Below are 24977 nucleotides of genomic sequence, written 5' to 3'. Positions count from 1 at the left end.
TGACCTCGTAGAGGGAAATACCACAACCTTCTAGTACCTCTCAGCTAATCTCTCTAGTAACTCCATAGGAAGTTTCAAAGTACTTGCATTGCTCCAGTTAGAGACCTTGTCCATGAAACTCATAGTTTATTTGTGAAACCAACTTTTCTGGCAAATGTTTTCCTGGCAGGGAAACTTCTTTCTGTTGAGGGAAATGCCTTTCGTTCATTTCTCACCATGTCTGTTTTCTTCCTACAGAAAAAAATAACTGCCCAAGCTTTCAGGGTTCTCCTTGTGGGGAGGTATTGCTACTCTCATTCTTTTAGAACAAGCCTTCACCATTTTAGATCCCTCCGAGTACAGAATTTGTAACCATTTCTGCCAGACCCACCCTACACTTGGGTTGACTTTTCTAAAAATAATAAGGCTAAGTTTGGGGCTTGCTTCATTAGAAGTTTAGCTGAATTGGGCACCGCACTGTGGGTGTGCAACTCAAAAGCTGTATGGCTAGACCTTGCTGGATTGAGATACCATGGGCTGGCATGCATTTAGGAGAGAAGCCATCAGGGACAAGAGAATTCACAGAGAATTACTGTGTAGAATAGATGCTTTCCTTTGGGCAGAAATAATACTGTATTGTAAGTTTCTCAGGGAATTTGATTTTAGTTTTACATTTCAAAAAGCCTTGTTACGTCATTAGGTAGCACATAGACCTGGGAACCTGAGTTCTTTTCCATCATTGCTCTGGCTCTACTTTTAGCACAGAACTAATATTTACATATTATAAAAGTATATTAATTTTATAATGCCTTTGTTTAGCTACATTTTCTTCTTTATTCTGTTCTTTAATATGCTCCTTTTGATTTTATTATTTAGTCTGTGATACATTTTTATTATGGTTTGAATATTTGAAACTAAGAGTTTGTGATAGCATCCTACTTTCATCACTCTTTACGTAGACATGGCAATTATCTCTTTAAACTGTCTTGCTATTTTCATGCCTCAGAGAGTGCCATGACTCTAGATGAATCCAATAGCTAATGTGTCTTGGTGCCATCATCTTTCTTTGGGACCCTAGGAAGCCTGACTCTGCATCTCATTGCCATCCAACAGGGACCTCACAAGGAAGAGCTGTGCTGTATACTCAGAAGAGAGAAAATCCTTTGTATGGGTTCATTGGGTCAGCTCATCTCTAAACAGTGTGGTCTGATCAAGGAAAGGAAATTAAGGAGAGTCCTCAGCACTCCTCCTTCTTGTTCATCTGCCTCTGCTCCCATAAGTACTTGTGTTTTTACCTAGCACCTAAGCCTATTTAATACAGTTGCTTAAAATATGTAATTTGCCATAGTGCCTTGTATATCAGCAAGCTGACTGTTTATTGAGATGTCCACTAAATGACTGCAGAGATCAGGAGCAAACACTATATTGTGAAATGAATTTGAAGGCCAGCCAATTCATCTGCTTATCTGAATGTATTCCTGTAAAACTTTAGGAAAAGTTGGCGGTAGTGATGCCATGGCAAGGACCTCTAAAGTTGTTAAGGTCCCGGAAAAATGCTGTGATGTTGAAATGTTGGGGAGATTTTTCATAAGCTCTTTAATGAAAATTTCATTGTAACTGGTTCTAAGAACTTAATGAAACTTGGAAAAGTTAGTAAATTGCATGAGATTTTTGAAGAATAAAAAAATAACAGAAAATTTGCCCATGTTTATGGGCAGATGTTCACTGTATGAAGCCTAAGGTAGGAGAGTTGTCACATTTGCCTGGATATGTCTAACAAGCTTGCAAACAGAATTCATTGCTTAGTTGTCCAGTGTAGAGAGCCAAAGTCAAAGTGCCCGGTGAAGGCTGCTCTCCACTTTCTACACCATGCCTCCTGCTGTGGCCCCCATATTTGGAGGGAGGGTAAGTAAGATCCACAAACCTCTTTTCTATGGAGCAGAATTTTCTTCTCGAACATGGGCTTCCCTGACTTGCTCAGTCACCACCCAAAGGCTCCATCTCTTAACACTATCCTCATGGGAGGTGGGTTTCAATGTGTATACTTTGGAAAAACAAGGGCGTTTAGACTGGGCCTCTTATCGTTCAGTCTCAGTTTTCTTAGCCTTTAGAGTTTCTGTAACCTTGATGAGGCAAATGAACATCACCTAGCTTTTCTTCTTCCTGTAAAAAAGGAATAAAAATTACCACCTCATTTGCCATATAGTGACTGAATATGGATAGGAAAAAAGCTGGGCTAAAATAAGCAATGTCATATCATCAACTATTCAACTTGAGCATAACACAAAAGTTTTCCACATTTGCTTTTGGCTGTTTTTGAAGAATAAAATATTATGGCTACAAATGGTGTCTAACCATGGTTCTGCTCTGTCTTTTTTCTTAAAAGTCCACATTATTTTAAGGGTGCATTATTCAGTATGGTCATGCTCAATTTAATATTGATATCTAACTTTCCATTTCTCATGAATTCAGGAATAATCCATTACAATGACTTTGTCTATTTGTGCGCATATATCTGTGCTTTATAGTTCATGCCCTGTGTGCACATGCACCTGTGTGGAGGCTGGAGTCAATTCTTCTGTCTTCCTCTATTGCTCTCCACCTTATGTTTCCGTTTGTTAGTTGGTTGGTTTTTCGAGATAGGGTTTATCTGTGTAGCCCTGGCTGTCCTGGAATTCACTCTCTAGATTAGGCTGGCCTCAAGCTCACAGAGACCCACCTGCCTCTGTCTCCCTGTGTTGAAATTAAAGGTGTGTGCTAACAGTGCCCTGCTTCTTCACCTTATGTTTTGAGACGACCTGAAGCTCCTTGGTTGGCTAAACTGTCTACCCAGTAAGCCTCAGCAATCTACCTATCTATATTCCCTCAGTTAGACATGTGCTACTGTACTTGGCTTTGTGTGGGTACTGGGAATCCAAACTCAGGTCTGTATGCTTTTGCAGCAAACACACTACCCTCTGAGCCATCTGTGATAACCCCAGGGCAGGACAGTTATATGGTCTTCCAGAAATCTGGAGTCTTATTGCCAAGAGAAGATGTAAACAGCCTGTTTGCCTTTTGTTTCCTTCTAAGAGTTAGTGGATGGCAAACAAAACCAAAACACATCAAGTGTCCCCAGCGTGAGCTCGTTCACTCAGCATGTTTATTTTAATCATTTCTCCAAATGGATAAAGTAAGACCAGAAGCAATTTCATAACTTGATTAAAGCTGCTGTGCCTAGCAGATTTCAATGACAAACATGGATATTTACCATATCGGGAATAAGGTTAATACTTTAAAACAAGGTTGACAAGAGAAAAATTGTCTTAGTTTGCAAAAAGGATATTTGTTTCTTTAAGTGAAAATTGGGGTCAGTAGGTCAGAGCTCTCCATGCTCCAACATGACTGAAATGAATTAAATAATGCCGCAGAAAAGCCACACTGAGCAAGCTAATGACAAAATTATACACTGACGCTTGAATAAAATCATCATATATTGGAAACACTTGGTATAAGGAAATATGAAATGTTCACCTTCATCACCTCAGTACAGCAGTCCTGAGTCCCAGCCCTCCTGTGTTCATGTTCAGAAAGCTCAGCTTGATCTTTGGGACATTTTCAGTCTCAGTTACCTCCTCTCTACATATTGATCTGCATATGGTAACAATTGTTATTGGTTCAGTTAAAAGCACTTACCATCACCCTACTTACCATCTGGGGTAAGTGTTGCTTCGTAAACCTGATTTTGAGTTGTTGATTCACTTCCAGACCCACCGCCTAAACCACAGCAGCCCTTTGAGGCTGACTCGGTTTCCACCATTCTATAGATAGAAAGTGATTAAACACGAGACTGAGGTGATAGAGCTTGTGAGGAAGTTAATGCATGACAACTCCATGTTTGCACTGGTGACATTTCACGACTGTAAAGCAAATAATAATGTTTGATTTAGTGTTTGCTTTTGAGATGCATTGAAGTTGTGAATGGGAATCTATTTTTCATAACCAGAATAAAATGTGTTTCATTCCCGAGTGTTAATAATGTCTTATAACACAGCACAGGCATGCATGGAACATTGTATTTGGCTCTTAAGTCTTTAATAATAATGCCAGTAGTTACCCTGTGGAAATGGTTTTGTCAATGAAAACACTAAATTTTCTGGGACATGCTTTATTACATTTGCGTATATGTGAGCACACACAAAGTTATGGACAACTTGGAATACTTGCACGTGAATGTAATAGATCCATACTATGTCTACAGGACACCGAAATGGCATGTTGTCGAGTGCAAACGAGATCTCTCCAAGCCCTTGTAAGCACAGTCCAGCTTGTTGTGCCCTCTGTGGATGCATTTGTTCATAATGACACTTTCCCAACAGCTCCAAAGGCAGAGCATTTATCACAGTTGCATGTAAATACTAGTTTTACCTCCTTACTCTAGTCATGTGTGTTGATGCTCAGACAGGAATGAAACCAGCCCTGCTGGTGGTCATCCTTGCAAGCTTGGTTTTAAAGATAAACAATTTGAGTATCAATAAACTGAATTGGAAACAGAGTTGAATTCCCAACATGACGTGGCTTGTTGCTGAAAGAGACAGAGATGGTTTGCCCTTCGTTTTCTCTGTGCCCATATTCTCAAAGTGACCCTTTTATCCGTTTTTTCTATGATACAACATTTTTTTTGCATTATTATAAAGCAACATACATTGGGCCTGTTATTAGGCATTTTTAATTACTGTGCAAAACTGAGTGTAATTGAAACAAAAAGCATTGTTTCCAAACCTAGTTTTTTTCCTCAAGTCCATCCTGTCAAGCTGAAAGCGTGAAAGTTATTTTCTGGTGGTGTGATTAGATTGGGGCTGAACTCTCCAGCTGGCAGGCCTGTCTATGACTGGCGGCGGCCTGTCCCCTGTGCTTGTCATTTCCTGACATGCCTGACAGGATGGGGACAGCCGCCCCAGATAGGTTCATTAGATGGTGTTTTCTACAGCTGGGCTAATAAATAAATAAATAAAGAACCCTGTGCTTTGTCAGGGCCCAAGCTGTAGGGCCCTTCTTGTTGGTTTAAACCAAAGCTTGTTTTGACAAATTTTGATTTGTGTGGTTTTTAGATTTTCTGACACATCTTTGCTTCCTTCCCCTTTGGCCTGCACTTGTGGTTTCTGCCTTGTTGCTACTACACAGTCCTAACACATCTTCCCAAGAGAAAAAGAACCATAGTTTTGGAGGATCTAACACACCAAAATAGTGTACTAATCCATAAAATAGTAATTAGCTAGTCTGTTTTCGTGGTGTCCTACACAGTGGGAGGAGAACAGCCCTAATAGTGCAATAAGCCAATTACAAGAAAGGTTAGAGTTTTCACAGAGCCAGGAACATTCTGCCTAAATGAGAACACAGAATGTTTCTAGCCATCTACACTGCCGAGTAACCACTCTTTAGAACTGCCAGGCACTTGAGCTGTCTTCATCTAGGCTTTGAGGAAGCTGACAGTGTCCTTCCTGGGCTGATAGGTTTTTAATTCCAGAAGAGAAATTAGCAAAGATTATAGAATACCCACTCATTAAAATCAGAAATAAATCCCACATCCAAATTTGGAAATCTATTTCTGTCATTGGTGGCCCCCATTACTGTTCACTGATTTGACCAAATCCAGTTTGTGTTTAATACATAGGAGCATGGCAGTCGTAATTTACTGTCTTCGCCCAACATTTAACCTTTTTAAATGGTAGATTTGGAAAAGAAAGAGATCTTATCCCAAAGATTATTCTTCATGTGTGGGTCATACCTGTAATTAAAAAGTAGATATTGACACTTCCTAGCTTTGCCAGTCCCCCTCTCTCCCTTGGCTGCAGGGACATCTGAGGGCAATTCTTAGTAAGCTGAAAACCTCCATCACAGCTCCTAATTCCAGAGCCAGGATCAGCTGTCTTTGTTTCCACGTCATGCACAGATACAGAGTGTAATAATGTTGTGTCTCGGGTGCTGTCACTGGTGTAATAAATGGGGTTCAGGAAACACAGGAAGCTCTTCATTTGCAGAAACCCCGGGCTTTACCTTTCCTTTGTGTTGCTTCTCCACTGCTCTCCTCCCTGTCTCTATGACAACTGTGTAAATTGGGATGGGCAACTGTCATCTGGAGTATTACTGAGAGAAAAGTGTTAGTGAACACACAGCTCCCATAGATGGAGCATTTCAATATAATCCAATTTTAATTGAGCTCCAGAGACTTTGATGTGTTGCAGAAGGTTGGGCCAGAGCTATTCCAGGGAGAAATTAAAGCAGCCTGGCCAGACTCCCCGCTCCAGACTGTCACCATCTTAAGCCGGCATTAGCATCAGACCTAACCTGCCCCTATGGAACGTCTCACTCCTCTTTTCAGAGTCTCCCTGATGTGTTTTGCCATATGTAAAGCAGAGCACTTTCATCTTTTTATATATGTTTTTACACCCATTCGATTAGGGTTGAAGGCTTGTAGCAGTCCCGAGACTCATCCCCTGGCCTTTGCTTTTGCAGTTCAGAAAAAAAAAAAGGGGGAAGCACAGCAGGGATTAGCTTGGAATTGTCAGCTATCATATATTAAACTTCCTTTTTAATATTGCTGTGTGAGAGCCAATCTAGGAGCTAAAAAGTTGAAGGAAGTGTAATTTTTCTTCAGCATCGATTTTCTGTTGTGCTACCCTTCAGTGCCTAGATCCTTGGGCATTTATCAGAGGTAAGGGATCTTATTTCACAGTGTATTAAAGTATCTTTTCCTCATTGGGTGAAGGGGCTCTCAGAGAGAGCCAGCTATAGATTCTCACAGGGTTATCAGTCCTTAGTAGAGAGACTAGTAATTCTTTTTTTAAAAAAATAGGGAGGAAAATAGGCACCTTTCATGTACATTCAGTGAATTTTAAAATATTTTAAAACATAACTCTCAATAATTCTAAAAATGGCATAAGATCACACTATGAATTAAAGTAAACAAGAATGAAACAGAACACTGCAAAGAATAGAAAGGAATTGTTATCTAGTGATAACGTCCCCGACCTGTAGTCTTTATTACTAAGAGAAATCAGTGTAACACAGTGAGTGAGGAGTTAGGTAAAATTATGATGATGTCTAGGGGTCAGTTTGAGTATGTGTATTCTCACAGACTCCTGCAGTGCAAGAGGTAGACACATGGTAAGCTTGGCAGCCCCAGTCACAAGGGCCTGGTAAGAGCTGAAGGGTGCCAAGAACTGTGGGCTAGCGTGAGCTTGCAAACTCGCCTAGGTGGGTCCAGAAGAAGAGACCCTGTTTTCTGCATCCTCTGTGAGTTTGCTCCTTATGAGTAAATATACACTAGTTTGGAATTTTTGTAACTTTGTGCTCCTTTTCTCTAAAAAAGAAAAAAGCCCCAGCTTCACTGCACACCACCATATACTCCATTAGGTACTTAGTTAACTTACTCTCAGGGCAAGATGGGAAACTTCTGGGTTACAGCACTTGTCCGTGTATTTTAGATTTTGGTAGATCCCCCCAGGGTTTCATGTGTGTAGTACCATTTGCCCTCCTCAGGAAGGCAAGCCATAGTGGTTTTCTGTACAGCAAGCTCAGTGTTAGCAAGCCTGTGGTGTTTGTGAAGGAATTGTAGATCTGTGGAGGGGCTTCCTGTTAATTCGAGGTGGAGTGTGCTTTATCAGCCAAGAGTAGTGTGTCCTGTAGTTCCTGTGGGTTGTTGGTTCAGGCCACCCTTTACTGGCTGAGTGTCCACAGGTAATTTATAAACAGTGCAGTGATCACCCACATACATAGTTCAGTGCAGTAGAGGTCACTATATTGTAATGTATAATACTTGTAGCCATATACCTGTATCTTCCTTTCTCATACCAACTTTGTCATTTCTCTGTGGAACGCCCACCTAAATTGCAGTAGCATTATTTCAAAGCTTGAGCACCGTTTAGAATGTATCCCCCTACCCAATAAGAATCATTCTGCTCTGACATAAAGGTCAATGATTTTTTTTACCCCAAATTCTGGCACAACCTTAATGAAAATATCATTAGTTAAATGTATTAGCACATGTGTACTTACTACACAGGATTCTGTGCCAGATGGGCCTCCTTCTTCATAAATGAATTCATGATGTGGCTGTCTTTACTACGCATTTTGATTTATCTTCTAAAGCAGGCAGGCATTCTGGAGAAGCATACATGGATGGGTGTGCCATGGAGCTGCACATGGGGAGCCCTTGCTATGTGCTGCATGCTAGTCCATACAGAAGGAAGGTAGTCTACGGAAGAATGGGGTCTGAGTAAGACATAGAAGAAATAACACTGTGTGGGACGAAAACAATGCTATAGAGAAAGCTTGTTCATATCAATGGAGATGCAACTTTAATTTGTTTTATTTTAGTTACTGGCAGTGGTTCTAAATGTGGATAGGGTCATTGTTTTTGTTATTGACACATTTCCTTTGCAGAGACACCTGCCTTTAAGGGTAGTAGCTGAGTGATGGCGGCAGCTAACGTCTACTTTCTCACAGTATTTAGTCATGCCATAATCTAAGTCTAACGAGGGCAGAGCACACCACTTACCTCACCTCTGGGGTCACAGGTACCTGTAGCACCTCCAGTTTCTCAGTGACTTTACCAAGATGTACTTCAGGTTGTTTACTTTACTGTCCCTGAGGTTCTGATGCGGATGACCTTTGAGTTCCCTCCTCAGCAGGGCATGGAGTACCTCACTGTGCCACCCTGCCTGCGGGGACACCTGTGTTACTGGTTTAGCACCCACGGCACTCTCATGCTGTATGAGGAGAAAGTGTTGGTGATCTGTCATCCTCCAAAGCCCAAGTTTTTACCTATAGCATGACATCCAAATAAATAAAATATAAAAAGTAGTCGACTGTGGTAATGTATGCTTGTAATTGCATCCCTTGGAAGCCTGGGGTATAAGGGTCATGAGTTCAAGTCCGATTAAGGTTCCATAGAGATCCCCTGTCTCAGCAAAAGAATTATTTTAGCCAACCATTATGGGAAAGTGAAACTAAAGAACTCTCTGTAACTGATGCATGTTCCCTGCCTCCAGGTTGGTCTCCACTGCAGCTACTCTTGCCAGGAGAGGGGAGCCAGAGTAGCACTGGTGGTAAGAGACAGAATTCTCTTGGGAACCCCTTATATGTATTGTCAAGGCTTAGGAGTCAGGGGTTTTTGAGCAAATACATTTCACAAACTCTGAACTCAAAGTTTATTAAAGCAGCTTTCATCTGCTAATTACTATTGCAAAAGACAATCATTCGTGTGTAATTGGTTCACAAGATTACCTTTGGGTGCATGCTATGGAGAGAACTTATGTATGGTGCTTTGAGATCATGCAGTAGAAATTATAAGTAGCCAGAGAGGTCAGCTAAAAAAATAGAACAGGTAAATGAGAAATGAACTAGGCAAAGAGAGGAGGGAAAATGCTTCCAGGAGGGAGGATAATGTTTTCTGGCTATCATAGGAAGCAGCCTGGCATGTTGAAGACTGAAAACAAGACGGGGTGGCCAGAGCCAGGAGGGCTAAGTGGCACCAGATGCACCCAGAGCCGGAGACAGGATGCATGAACCGAGACCCATCTCATCTGTCTTGGCTTCTGCTTCTCAGAACGCCAGCTGCTCTGTGGCTCCTGCTGACTGTCTTCTTGCTGCTTTTGGCTCCTTCCCCTTCTCCTGTGTGGGTGTTTGAATATCTCACATTCAGATTGTCAAGAGAGATTATCTGATTGGGTCAGACAGCCAACACTCATGATAGTGTGACTCTGGTGGGCAGGGTTTTCACAGCCATCAATCCAAAGTTTCCTGTTGAGATAACTGCCTTTATATAAAGTGTCCATTCCAGTTCATTCTACTGTGGCTAGAATCATGGGTTTGCTGCTGTGTAAACCCAGTAAAAAGGAACGTCTGAAACTTAGAATGGCTTACAGGCTGTGATCCAGCTAGTCCAACAATAGCTGTCTACCAATAGAAGGTTCAGTAGTTGTTCAGTCCATGAGGCTAGATGTCTCAACTGGTCTTCAGTATACATTAGAATCCCGAAGAAGTAGGCCGTAATACCAGTGAACAAATGGATTTTCCAGAGAGAGCAAGTAGGCAGAGAGCAAATGCTTTCTCTTTCTGTATCCTTTATACAGGCTACCACTAGAAGGTATGACCCAGACTAAAGGTGATCTTCCCATTTCAAAAGAGCCAGATTAAAAGTGCGTCTTACCACTTCAAATGATTTAATTAAGAAAAATCCCTCACAGGTGTACCCAGGCACTTGGGCCTTATTTACTTCCAGATGTAGTCAAGGTGTCAATTAAGAATAGCCATCACAACTTCTTAAAAAGGAGTCCTGCCCAATGCAGTCCTAATAAAGTTGGAATCAGTCTAGGGCCTTTGGATTCTCGCTTGTGTATTTGTTTCTTTTCACCATTGCAAGGCATCATAGTCAGGCCTTTAGGGTATTAGTCAAGTCCTCTATCACTGCCCTAAATCCCCAACCCAGTTCTTTGTTTATTTAAGAATCTCCCTATGCAGCTCAGGCTAGCTTAGGAGTTACAATCATCCTGTGAGTTCCTACTCTTGTCTCTCAAGCACTGAAATTATAGCCACCATACCTAGCTCAAACCATTAATGACTGGTTTAAAATGAAAAAGGCCATATTTATCAAGAACCTTTGGGAGGGCTGTAGAAATGGCATAGCTGTTAAGATGATCATCTTTCAAATGATCCAGGTTTAATTTCCAGTATTTACATAGTGGTTTACAAACATCCATAACTCCAGTTCCAGGAGATCCAGTGCACTCTTTTGACTTCCGCAAATACCCAGCACACATGATGTCCAAAAATGTTTGTAAACAAAACACCCATACATAAAATAAAATGAATAAATCTGATAAAAATTGCTGAAAGTTACTTTTCTGAAGATATGTACTATTAAATACAGATCATCCATGATGTTAAATAGTGTGTGTGTGTGTGTGTGTGTGTGTGTGTGTGTGTGTGTGTGTGTGTTGGGTGAGAACAGGGTGGCTCCAGTTCTCAGTATGACCAGTAAATAATGAGATACATTGAAAATTCCTGTCTTTGGCCAGCCATGGAGTCACAGGTGTGCAAGACATACCAAGTAAGCCAACAGTCAGAGCGGTTTGCTTTGTTATGAAGGGGTGGGTGCAGGGCTCTGAAGAAGTAGTAGGGTCTCTGAGCTTAATCATTAATGGCAGTTGATGAGCAGAACACAACAGTGAGGGATTGGCAGGCAGAAGAAATGTTATGTGTAGAGGCACTGGAGTGTGGCATAACATGGCACATGGGGACCTGAAAAGTATTCAGAATGGTTGACTTAGAAGCTGGGCAGAAGGCACAGGGTGGATAAATGTGGGAATTCAAAGCACTGTTAGTAACTGTAACTGCCACTTTGTGTGTACTGGGTGCATCAAAGAAACTCTGCTGGGTGTTGATGAAGTGTTTGGTACAGTGTTTTTGATGTTTAAAGTTCTGTGGATCAGAGTTGTAAAGACATTGAGCTTCTATTTTGTGCAAGTTTCCTGCAAGTTCATATAAGCATATGCTAACCAGGAAGTAGATGCTTGAGTCTTTAATTTTAAAAATGTTAATATTTCCCACTCCATTAGACATTGTGTATTTAAATACGTCATAGCAAGACGTTTTCATATGTGGAAGAGTTCTCTCATAGCATAATTAGATCCCCAGCAAAAGCAGTTCTCTTTTCTGTCAGCTTGGTAAGCATTGACCAATTTAGCTTTAACAATAATTATACTAACATCTCATCTGGTACATTTTCAAAAGGCTAAATATCTTTGCTGACAATTTATGGTATACAAAAGGCAGTTTGACCACATTGGTTCAAAGAAAGCATGCTATCTCAGAACTGAAATTTGAAGAAAATGTGTCTAAAAGTAAAGGACTTATAAATGTAACCATTGAAATGTTGTCACAGCATAGAACGTTGCAAGGGAAGTTAACATTCCAGTTTCTACAGACTATTATCTTTTGTTGTTGTTTTGTTTTGTTTTGTTTTGAAGAGAGGGTTTCACTGTATATCCCTGGCTGTCTTGGAACTCGCAACGTAGATCAGGCTGGCCTTGAACTCAGAGGTTTTCCTGCCTCTGCCTCCCCAATGCTGCAATCAAAGGCATGTGCCACCACACCCGGCTCAGACAAACTACTATCTTTACAGTAATGTTGAGTTCTTTTCTCTCAAGACCCTAATCCTTTCAAAATTAACAGCAAAGAGAAAAATGTAAGATTTTAGAGTGTGTCAACTTTGAGGAAATTAGGAAACACAGTCAAAAGACACAGTCTTTATACATGGGGACATTCACGATTACGACAAAAACATATCAGCTTCATCAACATCCCTCTCAGGCCACACTTTAGAGAGTGTGAAGTAGACTTGGAGGACTCCAGCTACAGCTCTGTTCATTTGTAAATTAAACTGCTAGATGTTTTACTCAACAAAGTGATCAAGGTGCCGTGTCTGGAGGCTTTGTAAGGATGCAGGTAATAAATAGATCAGTTTAAAAGTACTTGCCACAATGTATGATACTGCAAAGAACTCTAATGACACTCTTTTGAATGAGTTTATAATTTTTTAAACTAATTATGACTTACAGTTTGTGTATATTATTGGAGCAGCCTCCCTGTTTTCCTGTTAATATCTCTTCTTCACTGTAGCCACAGAAATGATTTGTAAAGTGCTGATTTAAACATCTGGGATCATTGTATAAAATCCTCAAGTGGCATGTCAGTGTTCTCAGAACAGGGCCCAAACTCCACATGATTCCTGATCTAACCTTGTGATCTTGCCCCCACCCACCCTTTACTATTCTAATCTTTACCTCTCCTTCTTACAATACATGCCAGGACACTCTTCGGAGGAGTGGAGGGAGGGAAAACTGATCGGGATGCTTTGTGTGAAAGAAGAATCTATTTTCAATTTTTAAAAAGGAAAAAAAGATATATACTTGTAGCACAAATTCTAATTGGTCTTAATAATAAAAACCCAGAATCAGATATTGGGGTAAATGCTGAAAGATCAGAGAAGTAAAGGAACCAGCCACTAAAGTTCTTACCTCTATGAAATCCTCAGACTGAAAAGGGGGTATCCTGTCCTCAGACTGAATGCCTTGAACTCCTGCATCCTCCAGCCTTTTATTCCTTTCTCCACCCAACCATATCCCTTCTTGTATCCACCTCCCTAGTACTGGGATTAAAAGTGTGAGCCCTCACCACCTGGCTCTGTTTCTCTTTTAGACTAGATCAGTCTCCCTAGCCCAGTGGCCTTGAACTCACAGAGATCTGACTGCCTCTGCCTCCAGAGTGCTGGTATTAAAGGTGTGTGCCATTATTGCCTGATGTCTATGACTAACTAGTGGCTAACTCCACACTCTGATCCTCAGGCAAGCTTTATTTGTTATATTTATTTGATATATAAATATCAACACATATACTGGCATATATATAATTTTTGTTGGATTCTTGGTAGAAAATATGCTTTAATAATTTATATTCCAAGTTGAATTTCATTATATATAAGTAACACAAATTCTGACTAAGGTATTTGGGCAACCATTAAAATAACATTGAATAAAAATAAAACAAAACAAAAAGATGTGTTGAAAATCATGTTCACATACATAGAGGAGTTGTCAAATTTCATTCTCTGAGCCATCTCTCCAGCCCCCATGTCCTGTGTTTCAAAGTCCTTCACCTTCAACAGATCTTATATCAGGAAAGTTACCTCTTTGTATTTTTAGCAAGAGACTGGTTATGTAAAAATAACCTTGATTTTGGTGAGGAAATAGCATCACCAGGAGCAGGCATGAGAAGTTGGAAAGTGTGTCATACCAGCAGTGATTGGGTAGGTAGCTCCTTCCGTCTCCATTTCTGCTTTTCTTCCCAGGTCAGCAGGCAGATGTGAAAAAAGTGTGTATATTGAGTGGGGAAGTGGGAGGAGGGGAGGAAATGGAAATTTTGAATGGTATTATTTATAAATCAATAAGAAAAAAGTGTGTATATTCATGTGTGAACAGAAACCTGAGATTTCTTTAGAACTATTCTGTCTTGAATATATTTGCTACAATTCTGAGCCATTCGTAATTTACATGGAATTATAAAAGTAATTGGGACCTGTAACTTAATATTGAATTATAAACTCTTTAATTAAGCTGTTGCAACTGGAAATGTCTATAAAACATGACCACCTCATAAGCACTGACAAGGATACGTCCAACCTCAAGTAGCGTTTAGTTGTCCTAAACAGCAGCTACTGCTTGACATATAGCTTGCGTTTTCCATATCCCGAGAGAAAGTATATGTGCTGCTCATCCTAATGTATGTGTTAGGTGACCTGAGATCGTCAAGGCCATCACTAAACAAGAACTTTTAGTTTGCACACTATTCGCTGTCTCTGAAGGAAAACACAAGACAAAACTGATTTGACAGCTCCATTCCTGCTTCTGACAGTGCTGCCCATGCCTGATACAGACGAATGCACATCAGCCCTGTTTTTCTTCAACATGATAACACAAACTGATAATGAGTGTTAAGCATACATTTTGGGAACGTGGTTTACAAGCTGGTGTTTCATCCTGCTTCCTGTGTGCTTCAACTCACAGGTGAATGAGGATGACCTTAGGGAACAAGCTAGCATAGTCTTTATTTTTGTATACCAGGCACTTGACTAAAAATAGTTAGTGGCCATTTTTAAAGATGACAAGATTCCATAAGATTTGGGATCAACTACTGAGTAAATTGGGAGCATGGGAGAAGGTAGGAGAGGAGGGGAGAGGAAGGAAGGGGAGCAGAGAAAAATATATATAGCTCAATAAAAAACAGTTTAAAAGAAGTAAAATACATGTTATTTTTGGTTCCAACAGTCAGTAATTAGGAGATTTTATTGTTGTTGTTGTTGTTGTTGGTGGTGGTGCTGGTGCTGGTGGTTCCCAAAATCAGTATCTGCCTACAAATACAGTATCTCTGATGAAATAAAAAAAAAAAAAAGATTTGGGATCAAGATTTTTCACTGTTCATGTTTATGACCTATGGAATGTAATAAAATACACGTTTATTCAGCTTTCAGAAAATTAAACCAAATGAGGTAGTTAGTAGTTCTTGATTAGATTCTGTAATGTTTGCAGAACTAACTAGTTTGCAGAAGCAGGGAAACATAGCCAGAGGATACGGAAAAGCTGAGTTAAAGAAAACAAAACCACAAACCTCAACTTTTGATAAAAATAGTTGAATGTTGTCAAAGAATATCTTGAACTACAAGAAAAGCAAGTTAAAGCACTGCTATAGAAGATCCTAAAAGTTAGATAACATTATGTAACTAGTAAAGGTATAAATAAAACACAGACAGCTTTATTGTATCAGTTCATATTTCAGACCTGGGCTTGGCGCCCAGACTTTTATAGAAACATGCCGTAAAGTCAGCATTCAATTGACTATAAATGATCTTCCTTTACATTTCTGAAATGCACACCAATAGATTAAATTCCTCATCACATGCCCCAGTAATATCCCGTCTGACCACTCCACCACGGCGTGCACAGCCTTCTATTTCCCCCACACAATTCCCCAGTGTTGTCTAGTGTCTTACACTATGACCTTCCCACTGCCTTTGAGCAATCTTTTGAATCCACGCAGGGGAGAGAAACCACACAGCAGTTCAGGGCACTGACCTCTCTTACAGAGGACTTGGGTTCCATTCGCAGCACCCACATGGTGGCTCACAACAGTCTATAACTCCAGCTTCAAGTGATTTGACTGCCTCTTCTGACACTGACAGGCACCAGGCATGCTATGGTGGTACACAAACATATATGCAAGCAAATCCTCATACACACAAAATACTTTTGAAAAGAAAGAGAGAGAGAGAGAGAGAGAGAGAGAGAGAGAGAGAGAGAGAGGAGAGAGAGAAGAGTAAGGTGAAGAGCAGTTGAGGAAGATAACATTGATCTCTATGACATATGTGTATACCCGTATATACTCACGGGAACATGTGTACATGCGCACACACACACACACACAAACCCACCAGAATTAGACACTTATTTTGCATTTGAGTTTTTTTTGTTTTTTTGTTTTTTGGGTTTTTTTTTTGGTTTGGTTGGTTGGTTTTGGGTTTTTTAGTGTGTCTGTTTTTGGATTTGTTTTGTTGTTGTTATTGTTTGGTTTTTCGAGACAGTGTTTCTCTGCGAAACAGCCTTAGTTTTTTAAAAGAACCATGAAAAAAAAAACTTCATAGCTTACTTTCAGAGCAACAGAAGCCTAATGTATATGAAACTTAAGAACTACTTTCTACTTTCAGCAAAGTAAGTGCAGGTACAGATGCAAGGGAAAAGTTCAGATGTTAGCAGCACTGGTGCTTCAAACCGCAAATCATCAGCTGTGAACTGATTTGTGCTGTGGAGCAGGCAGTCTAGATACTGGGTTTCTGTGGGATGTTCTGCATGTTCCAACAGCCCAATGTGGGGCCAACCTGTGCACCTCCTTGGCGTTCCTCATGGTTCTCCCAAGCTGCTATGATGTCAGCTGTTACATCTCCGTTCATCTAAGAAGGGCAGGAGAATGCCCTCTGACTCATCAGCATTTCTACAGCATCCTCAGGTGCCATTAGCTCTGCTCTCATTAGCCAGCACTAGGTCAAATGTCCTACCAGAGTTTCAAGGCAATTTGGAAAAACGGAATAATGTTTTAGTTACCCTTGACATGGCTCAAGCCAAATTCCATTCTTATTCCAAATTCAGTCACTTACCTGAAAATAAAGTTGTATTGATACACAGTCTTTACCCTCAGTTATAGACCTGCAGTCTGTGACTGCTGACAGGTTACTAGGGAGAAATTGAACAGTTACAACACAATGTATAACATGTGGCATACAGACTTAAGAACATCTGCTATCTCACCTATTACTGGAAAACGCTTGCTCAGACCAGTCAGGAAAAAGTAAACGCAGTGGTAACTGGCTTCCATGAAGTAAGGGAGAAAGTGAAAGAAAGAGGAATATTTGGTAGTAGCAGCAGTGTGTGTCACAGACAGGATAATTTCTGTTTAAGCCACAGGGTCATTTTCAGTATATAATTAATTATTCTTACTCTTCCGTTACTCTTGAGTCAGGAGAGTTTTGAAAGGTGGAAATTGTGATGATTGACAATACCATGATATATCATGAAAGCAGAAGAATTTAGGATTTTACATGGCGCTCTATATAAAGTGTTCTCCAAGTCTTAAGTTCTTTATTGGTTACGGTCCTTTTAACCCATTTCTCTTAGGTTCTTGCATACACTGAGGGACTTCATGGAAAATGGATGTTCAGTGAGATCCGAGCTGTGTTTTCGAGACGCTACCTTCTGCAGAACACAGCCTTGGAAGTGTTCATGGCAAACAGAAGTAAGTCTCTGAAGGAGCCTGAACAATGTGCTCACTTGATATTGCCCATTTGCATGTAGAGTAGTGTTTAGTTGTTGTCTGCATTTCCTCCTGTGTGCTACCACCAAAGCAAAGTATGTCTGAAGATGTTCATTTTGGTGTCATGTGGACAAAGCTGTAGAGAAGACTCCTCTTCTGTGAAAACGCTTTGCCATTTCAGATAAGCCACAGTACTCGTTCAGAACTGTGTCCTCAGTGGGCAGCTCTCTTGCGGTTTGCTAAAGCACCTTCTTTTCTTCTACCGCAGCCTCTGTGATGTTTAATTTTCCTGACCAAGCAACAGTTAAAAAAGTTGTCTACAGCTTGCCTCGGGTTGGAGTGGGGACCAGCTATGGTTTGCCACAAGCCAGGTAATTATATCATGTTACACATTATCCATGGTTTGTTTATATATAGTAATTTCTAAGACCAAGGACCTTTCTTTCCCTGAAGGTTATTTATAGGGAAGGAGATGATGGAAACTGCTGCACTGAGAATTAGAGAATGGCTAGGGTAAACTTACTAAAATGTCCCCAATGTCTGCAGTCATTACAGTCATAGTTAACCTATAAAGAAGACTTTTTTGAAGAAGAGAATTGCATGTTCTTTTTTTTTTATGTATACAACATTCTGCCTCCATGTGTGCCCGCACACCAGAAGAGGGCACCAGATCTTATTACAGATGGTTGTGAGCCACCATGTGGTTGCTGGGAATTGAACTCAGAACCTCTGGAAGAGCAGCCAGTGCTCTTAACCACTGAACCATCTCCAGCCCCCAAGGAAGTTTTTGCTAGGTGGTGGGCACATGCCTTTAATCCCAGCACCTGAGAGGCAGAGGCAGGTGGATCTCTGTGAGTCCAAGGCCAACCTGGTCTACAGAGTGAGTTCCAGGACAGGTACACTGAGAAACCGTATCTCGAAAAACAAAACAAAAAGCAAAGGAGGAGAAGGAAGAGAAGGAGGAAGAAAAGAAGAAGGAAAAGAAAAGAAGAAAGAAGAAATCTTTCTAGTTAAAGCCATAGAGCACTAGTGTACTAAAAGCCTCTAGTGGTGTTTGTGATTAAGTACATTGGAATAACATATAAATTATGGCTTTATAAATACTAGATATAAATGGTTGTTTATTGAGGTAATAAAATAATCTTGGAAAGTATTCATTATGGTATAGTTTAGCTTTTATCTAAATCCTTCACCTTAGTATTTTTGAAGAACTATTCAAAACTTTATTTTATTAAACATTACTAATCTAAAAAAAAGTTGCTAATCTAAGCAGAAAACACATTTATTTATTTTTTTTTTCTTCTGTTTTTTTGTTTATGAATTTTTCTTTTTAATATTTTTCTCTCTCTCTCTCTCTCTCTCTCTCTCTCTCTCTCTCTCTCTCTCTCTCTCTCTCTCTCTTTTTTTTTTTTTTTTGTGTGTGTGTGTGTGTGTGTGTGTGTGTGTGTGTGTGTGTGTGTGTGTGTGTAACAAAAAGACTCCAAAGTTAAGACACTGCTGTTGCTGGTCCTGGTTCAGATATTCAGTGGCATCAGCAATCTGGATTGGTTTTATGGTCACAAAATGACTCTGACTGCCTCAGATACCCCATCTTCACAGCATTAGTGGAGAGAAAACACAGCTGATTTCTCTTTACATGTTTGTATTTTAAGAGGGAACATATTTCTCAGAAGTTTCTGAGATTCTTTATCATGAGTTCCTTTGGCTAGAAGAGATCGTCTTACACCTCTAAAACAGTTGGAGTGTTTGCTGACTTGGCTCAAGGATCCCCTGCATTCTAGGGTTTTTGGAAAACACACCTTTGATTCCTTGCCACCTCCTCCTTGTGTAGGAGGAGGATTATATCCACAGGCTGGTGGAGGTTTGCTCTGCATAGAGAGACAGCACTATGCACTACAAACTGTTAAGTCCCTCACAGGACACTCCTGTGAGGAAAAGCCAATCTCCGTCTGCTTTCCTAAATAGATACCAGACATTCTGAAGATAGGCATTGTGTTTTATGAATCTTTCAACTTGCAGCTAACAGCTCAGTGCATAATTGCAAAAATGCTCTCTAAGTGCTCTTCTCTAGGGCTTCCTTGCTTTCTGTCTGACCTGTTCTCTTTGAGCTTCCAGTACAAGAGCAATTCATGGGCGTGTGTGTGCATGCTCAGCATGTTCGTGAGGAGAATGACAAGATTAAACCAAGACATTAGTAGATAATGAAGCATGTATAAACAGTTCAAGTCAAAGAAAAATGCATTTACTCTATCAAAAACAATGAGAGAGGTTTGTAAGGCTTGTTCTCATTGATTGTCCCCAAGTTGACTCACAGTAGTCACTGCTTCCTTCCCGAGTGCTCACAGACTGTACATTTAATCACCAGTTCAAGTTTTTCCAGGAATAAATGTTAAGAACAGACAAATAGGTCTGTCTTTCTCCTGGGTAAGTGTGAGCTTCTTCCCCCTAGCGTTTTACTCGGTGACTGTGATTCAGGAGGGGCGTGTATGACTTCCTGTGGTGCTTTTGAACCTGTCTGGATGTGATTCACTCAAAACAAACAGCAGCTCTCCTACTATCTGCCTCACCGATTATGGATATCAATTCTGTTTGACTTGTGAAAGATTACTTTTAGGGGTAGAAAAATAAATACTCAATAGATTTGCCTTTTCTGTCACTTGATAAAGCCATGGTCTCAGAACACCCCTTTGGTCTCTTGTCTTGTTTTTGTCTTAAAGTCTCCACTCATTCTTAACTTTCCTAGCAATATTCTTACAGGCTCAGTTTGCATGTTTCTGAGACTTGTAGTCTTAGAAGTAGCAAAACAGGCAAGGAGAATTCCATGTAGGCCTAGACCTGCTACCTACAAGCTGGGCAATAATAAGGTCCCTACAATCTGGAAAGAACCCAGTATACAGGAGTTAAAAGAGTGAATGCTACTAAGCAAGATGAGTGATGTTCTCACATACCATAAGATGGGATACCATATCTTTGTAGGAGCATTCAAAAGTAAAGTACAGAGACAAAGTAAAGGCACTTCTTAGGCTGTAAATGTGTACGTGTAGTATGTACTTGTGTACACGTGTGCACATACCCACAGAGAGAGTCCATTGATAGGTAAAGTAGATGTTCATACATGTACTTCCCACTCCCTTAGGCTTCAGGTGTCTGCTGTGGAAGATGAGATTTAGAGAATTGTCAGAAGGAAGAGTGATACCTTGCTCTTCCAAGGAGAAGCTCTCTGGTGTGTCCCGACAGAATCACAAAGACTTCAGATATCTGTACTCTGCTTTCTTGACACCTGGTTCTGTTGGTATATGCAAAATTAAGTCAGCTCTCAGGACTTTCAGCTAAAGCCTTCACACAGTTAATTTTAAACAACAAAGCATTTTCAAATTCAAAGGAGCTACCTTCCCCAAACAACTGACTTCAGCATCTCCTAGCCTAGACCAAGGCAAGCTCACCAAGGAGGTCACATTGCAAATCAGATTGTTGCTTAATAAGCAAAAGTTCAGGACAAAAGGACAATAGCATTGCCTCATGAATGTCTCTCTGATTAATTAATATTTACAGTGTGGTTCACTGAGTACCTCCCATATGTGAGGGACAATTTGTGTCTTAATTATGACAGGATCATTTCCCTTAAATCTAAAAGCACTCACATTTTTTAGAAAATAATGGGCTTCTTACCCTAATTTACAAGTAAGAAACCTTAGCTAACTTGTCATTGCTCCCACCTTTCTGTTTCTCATTTTCATCTCCTATCAAGGTGACTCATGTTGGCCCCATAAAATAGTCTTTTCACCCTGGACAAAACAATTCCTGGCAAACACTCACATCTTACATGTGATTTTTAACCACTGTTCTCCTGTGTTTTCTATCCAGACATCAGGATCCAAAGGAAACACCCTGGTTGTTTCGAGTTGATGGCCTTAAGCTATCACTATTGCTATGTTCTCGGTGCTTTCCATTTCTCAGTTTCAACAGTGGGTAGCCCTTACTTTCCGTACATCTTTGAGGAGCCTGAGCTTTGTTTTGGTATTTACCTCTATGGGGAGTTAGTTTGGGTGCAGAAAAGGGAAGGTGCTAGCATCAGCTTTGGTTCCGGTACTTGAGAAACTGGGAAGTGCTCAGTAGGTGCTTGCCCTTTCAGAAACCGCAGCTACTTAGAAAAAACCACACACAGTACCTCCCGACGTCTCTTCATCAGTGTTAGATTCCAAGTGGCTACTTGTTTTTAAGATATTGACTTAGCCAGAAAGAAATTTGTTTAATTCACACTTTCAGAGGCTTTTCATACAAGATCTGGCCTCATCTGCTCAGCCTGAGAGGAAGGCTCCTTGGGGCAAGAAAGCCAAATGGTCATGTAAGATGAAGCCAAACATTGTAGCAGCCTATTGTCTTGAGAACTTACTTGCTCCATAAGACTGTCATTAATTCCTCCTGAAGACAGTGCGCCTGTGACCTAGTACCTTCCATAAGGTCCCTCTTCTTGAAGATCCCACCACTTCAACACCACTGTCCTGAAGACCAAGCTCCCAGCTCATGAACCTCTGGTAGATATGCTCAAACCACACCCAGGCATTGAGTTCTGAGTGTTTCAACCTAACGACTTAGTGGACAGAATTACTAGGTGTTTCTCTTGGCCAAGGAGCATTGTGAAAAAACTAGTGCAACACTAAGGGTAACATGAATTTTAACAGTTTCAGGAAACAAGTGGCTTTATCATACTTTTATAGATATACTGTGTTTCCCTATTTTCAGATAAACACTTTGAGCCTGCAAGTACACAATAATGCTTGTCTGTTCCCCAAATCTATGTTTATGTCACTGGACTTGTGTATTTTTTCAACTGCATCCTGTTGTTTTGTTTTGTTTTGACATTAGTGGGTGAGTATAAATCATGCAGGTGAAGACCGGGCACTTTGTGCTTCCTTTGTTCGGTGACAGGCACCTTGCCACTGAGATAGATGTGAGGCTGATGCTTGCAGGCAGGCACTTGTGTAACTCTTAGTTTGTTCTCATGCAGTAGATTTGCTGTGTGGCTTAAAGTCTATTGTAATTTATTTTGAGCATAGTTTCTATAATTTTTGCTCCTGTGTACTATAGTTAGCCATTTGTAACTGTATTTTCACAGACAGAGCTGCTTCCAGACTTGTCCTTTTCTGTAATGGAAGTCTCAAAATAGAGTTGATTCTACATACAGCTTCATATTTTATAATCCACCCAGGAAGGCCAAGCCACAGATTACTGAATGATCTCAAACAGAAAAGTTAGTTGTAAGTGGACTTGACAGCTGTGACTCTCTGCTTACTAATAGGAGGATATCACTGGCCACTCCTCGACAGCTTTACAAGTCTTCCAACATGACCCAGCGCTGGCAAAGAAGGGAAATCTCCAACTTTGAGTATCTGATGTTTCTCAACACCATAGCAGGTAAGATGCCTCATTTTTCAGATGATCAGAGTACTGGGTGATATAACCGATGAATGTCTTGTTTTCCTTGGAACTCAGATGCAGTAGTAGGGTAAACATCGTGTGTTCGCACTTGAGTCTATCAGGAGCTATGCAGCTGATATCAAGACTTTAGATGCTTCCCCTAGCTCTCCTGCCATTTTCTTTGCTAGCAGCATTGTCTGAAGGTTTATTAGAGACAACAAACTATTGCTAGACTAAGAATAATAGTGGGAAATATTATTTCACTACTTGGTTATTCTTAGCAGAAGCAGCCAGACAAAAGAATAAGAGACTTCTGCTAGCATGAATGTCACCTGGATTAGGTCATGATTGTCTTACAGCATGTTTTTTTTTTTTTATTAAAGTCCTCAAATAAGACCAAAAACCCAGATTATATTTCCTAACTGATGAGAATGCTTACTGTGCTTGTCAATTAAGAGAACATAGTGGCATGTTTACTTCCTCCTGATCAGAGGTTGTGGATGGCTCAGTGGATGTTGGTGAAACCTGGTCCCTCATTCTTGTTACGTAAGCTGAGTCCTTCTGATTTGCAGAGTTTGCTTCTATGAACCAGGCTCTGTGAAGCCCTACATTGGCAAATGACTCTCTGCAGCAGTATAGACGCCTGTGTCATAACTGTGATTGCTGTTGGTGACTCCTCACAGGGGATGCAGTAGTGCTAGTCCCTGAAATACTGTATTTAAAGGTGACTGCATTGCTGCTCTTCATTTAAATCGAGACATATATATTCATATAGTTTCTACAGGCACTGGAATATAGTTGGTCAACAAAAAGAAATGAAGTTATTTGAAATATTTTTTCTTAGTCATAAATACATGTTAATATGTACATTCACATATAGTATGTGAATATATACTTATATCTTAAAAAAAGTCTATTTGCTCCCTATGAAGTAAATGAACTGTATAATACTATTAAGTTACTGTACCATTAGCACACACAGATGAAATGACTGAAAGGGAAATAACTCCATTTCCTTGGCAGAAAGCCCTCAGCACTACTTGCTTAGTTCCCAGGACCCTAGACATAACAAAACACATGAGCCCCTCCCACATCCATGAAACCGGCTGCATTAGCTACAGCCTCTCACGTGTGTGAGTGCCATGTGAGCACATGCCACCCATATTACCAAACAAGAACAGGACAAGGGTGATATGGGTTCTGGATAGGCACATTTTTAAAGTACTTTTGGTCCTGTTTGAACTATGGACACCCAACTCACAGTTACAGAGAGCCATTCTTAGGTAAGCACATGACTTCACAGCAAAACACAAATTCCACCAAAGAGACCTGTCCCAGAGAGAAGAGGGCCTGAACCCTAGACATGGGTGTCTGTAGACAGAAGCTGGACTTTCCAACTTTATCTCTTTCTCAGGTTTTAGCCCTTCAGAAGAAGGTGTAATATGGTAACATTTCGTGGCACTTGGCATGTGTGGTTCTGTGTCATATGTTTATGCTGCTGCTCTTCATGTTTGTTGCTTCTACTATTTTCTTCTGTCTCTGATGACAGAGATCGTTTCCCGTGTGTTCAATAATTTAGAATGTAGGGTCATTTTATTTGTTTTCCTAGAGAATCAGTTAAAATTTTAGCAAGCTCCTAAGCTGTATTTCTCTACCTAAGCTGTATTTCTCTATCTTGTTTTATGTGTGTATGTGTGATGTCTGTGCAGGCATGTACACAAGGTATCCAGCTGTATCACCCTCTACACTACTGAGTTGAGAAAGGGTCTTATGCCTAAACTGAAATTAAACTGCCAGCCAGTTCCTTTTATCCCCCATAGGCACATTCGCCCACCTCAGCTTTCTCATGTGGATTCTGGGGACTTGAGCTCAGGTCCTCAGGCTTGAGCAGTAGGAGCTCTTGCACACCACCCCAGCCCTGTTTCTCTTATTTTTAAACTTAGAGAGGAATCCATTTTAATCATTCTTATGTGATATAAAAAGTGTTTACTCAGTTTTACATTCATTTTTTATTTTGTAAGTATGATTTACCATCTGTATTTCAGATTATTAACTAAATTTTTTGCTCACATACTCTATTATTTTCAGATGTTTGGAGGATAATACTGTTTTTTAATGTTTGTCTGCAAACAGTTTTGCCATATTCTGTTAAGACTTTCTTCTTTATTGAAGTCTGTATT

The 24977-nt window shown here is 40.3% G+C and overlaps 1 protein-coding gene across 4 annotated transcripts in view; it reads left to right on the top strand.

Moving 5' to 3' along the window:
- The window catches only part of Nbea (neurobeachin), a 467863-nt gene that overhangs the window by 360398 nt on the left and 82488 nt on the right, over positions 1-24977 (top strand). For all 4 annotated transcript variants that reach the window (XM_050120186.1, XM_050120187.1, XM_050120185.1 and 1 more), the window contains 3 exons: positions 17244-17361; positions 17648-17750; positions 22679-22794. In XM_050120186.1, the coding sequence (XP_049976143.1) occupies positions 17244-17361; positions 17648-17750; positions 22679-22794 (337 nt within the window). The remainder of the gene's footprint in view (positions 1-17243; positions 17362-17647; positions 17751-22678; positions 22795-24977) is intronic.

Source organism: Alexandromys fortis, unplaced genomic scaffold (assembly GCF_014885135.2).
Source record: "Alexandromys fortis isolate MF-2015 unplaced genomic scaffold, M_Fortis_MF-2015_v1.1 scaffold_172, whole genome shotgun sequence".
NCBI classification, from domain to species: domain Eukaryota; kingdom Metazoa; phylum Chordata; class Mammalia; order Rodentia; family Cricetidae; genus Alexandromys; species Alexandromys fortis.
Note: the sequence above shows the minus strand (reverse complement) of the source record. Positions and strands in the feature narration are given on the sequence as shown.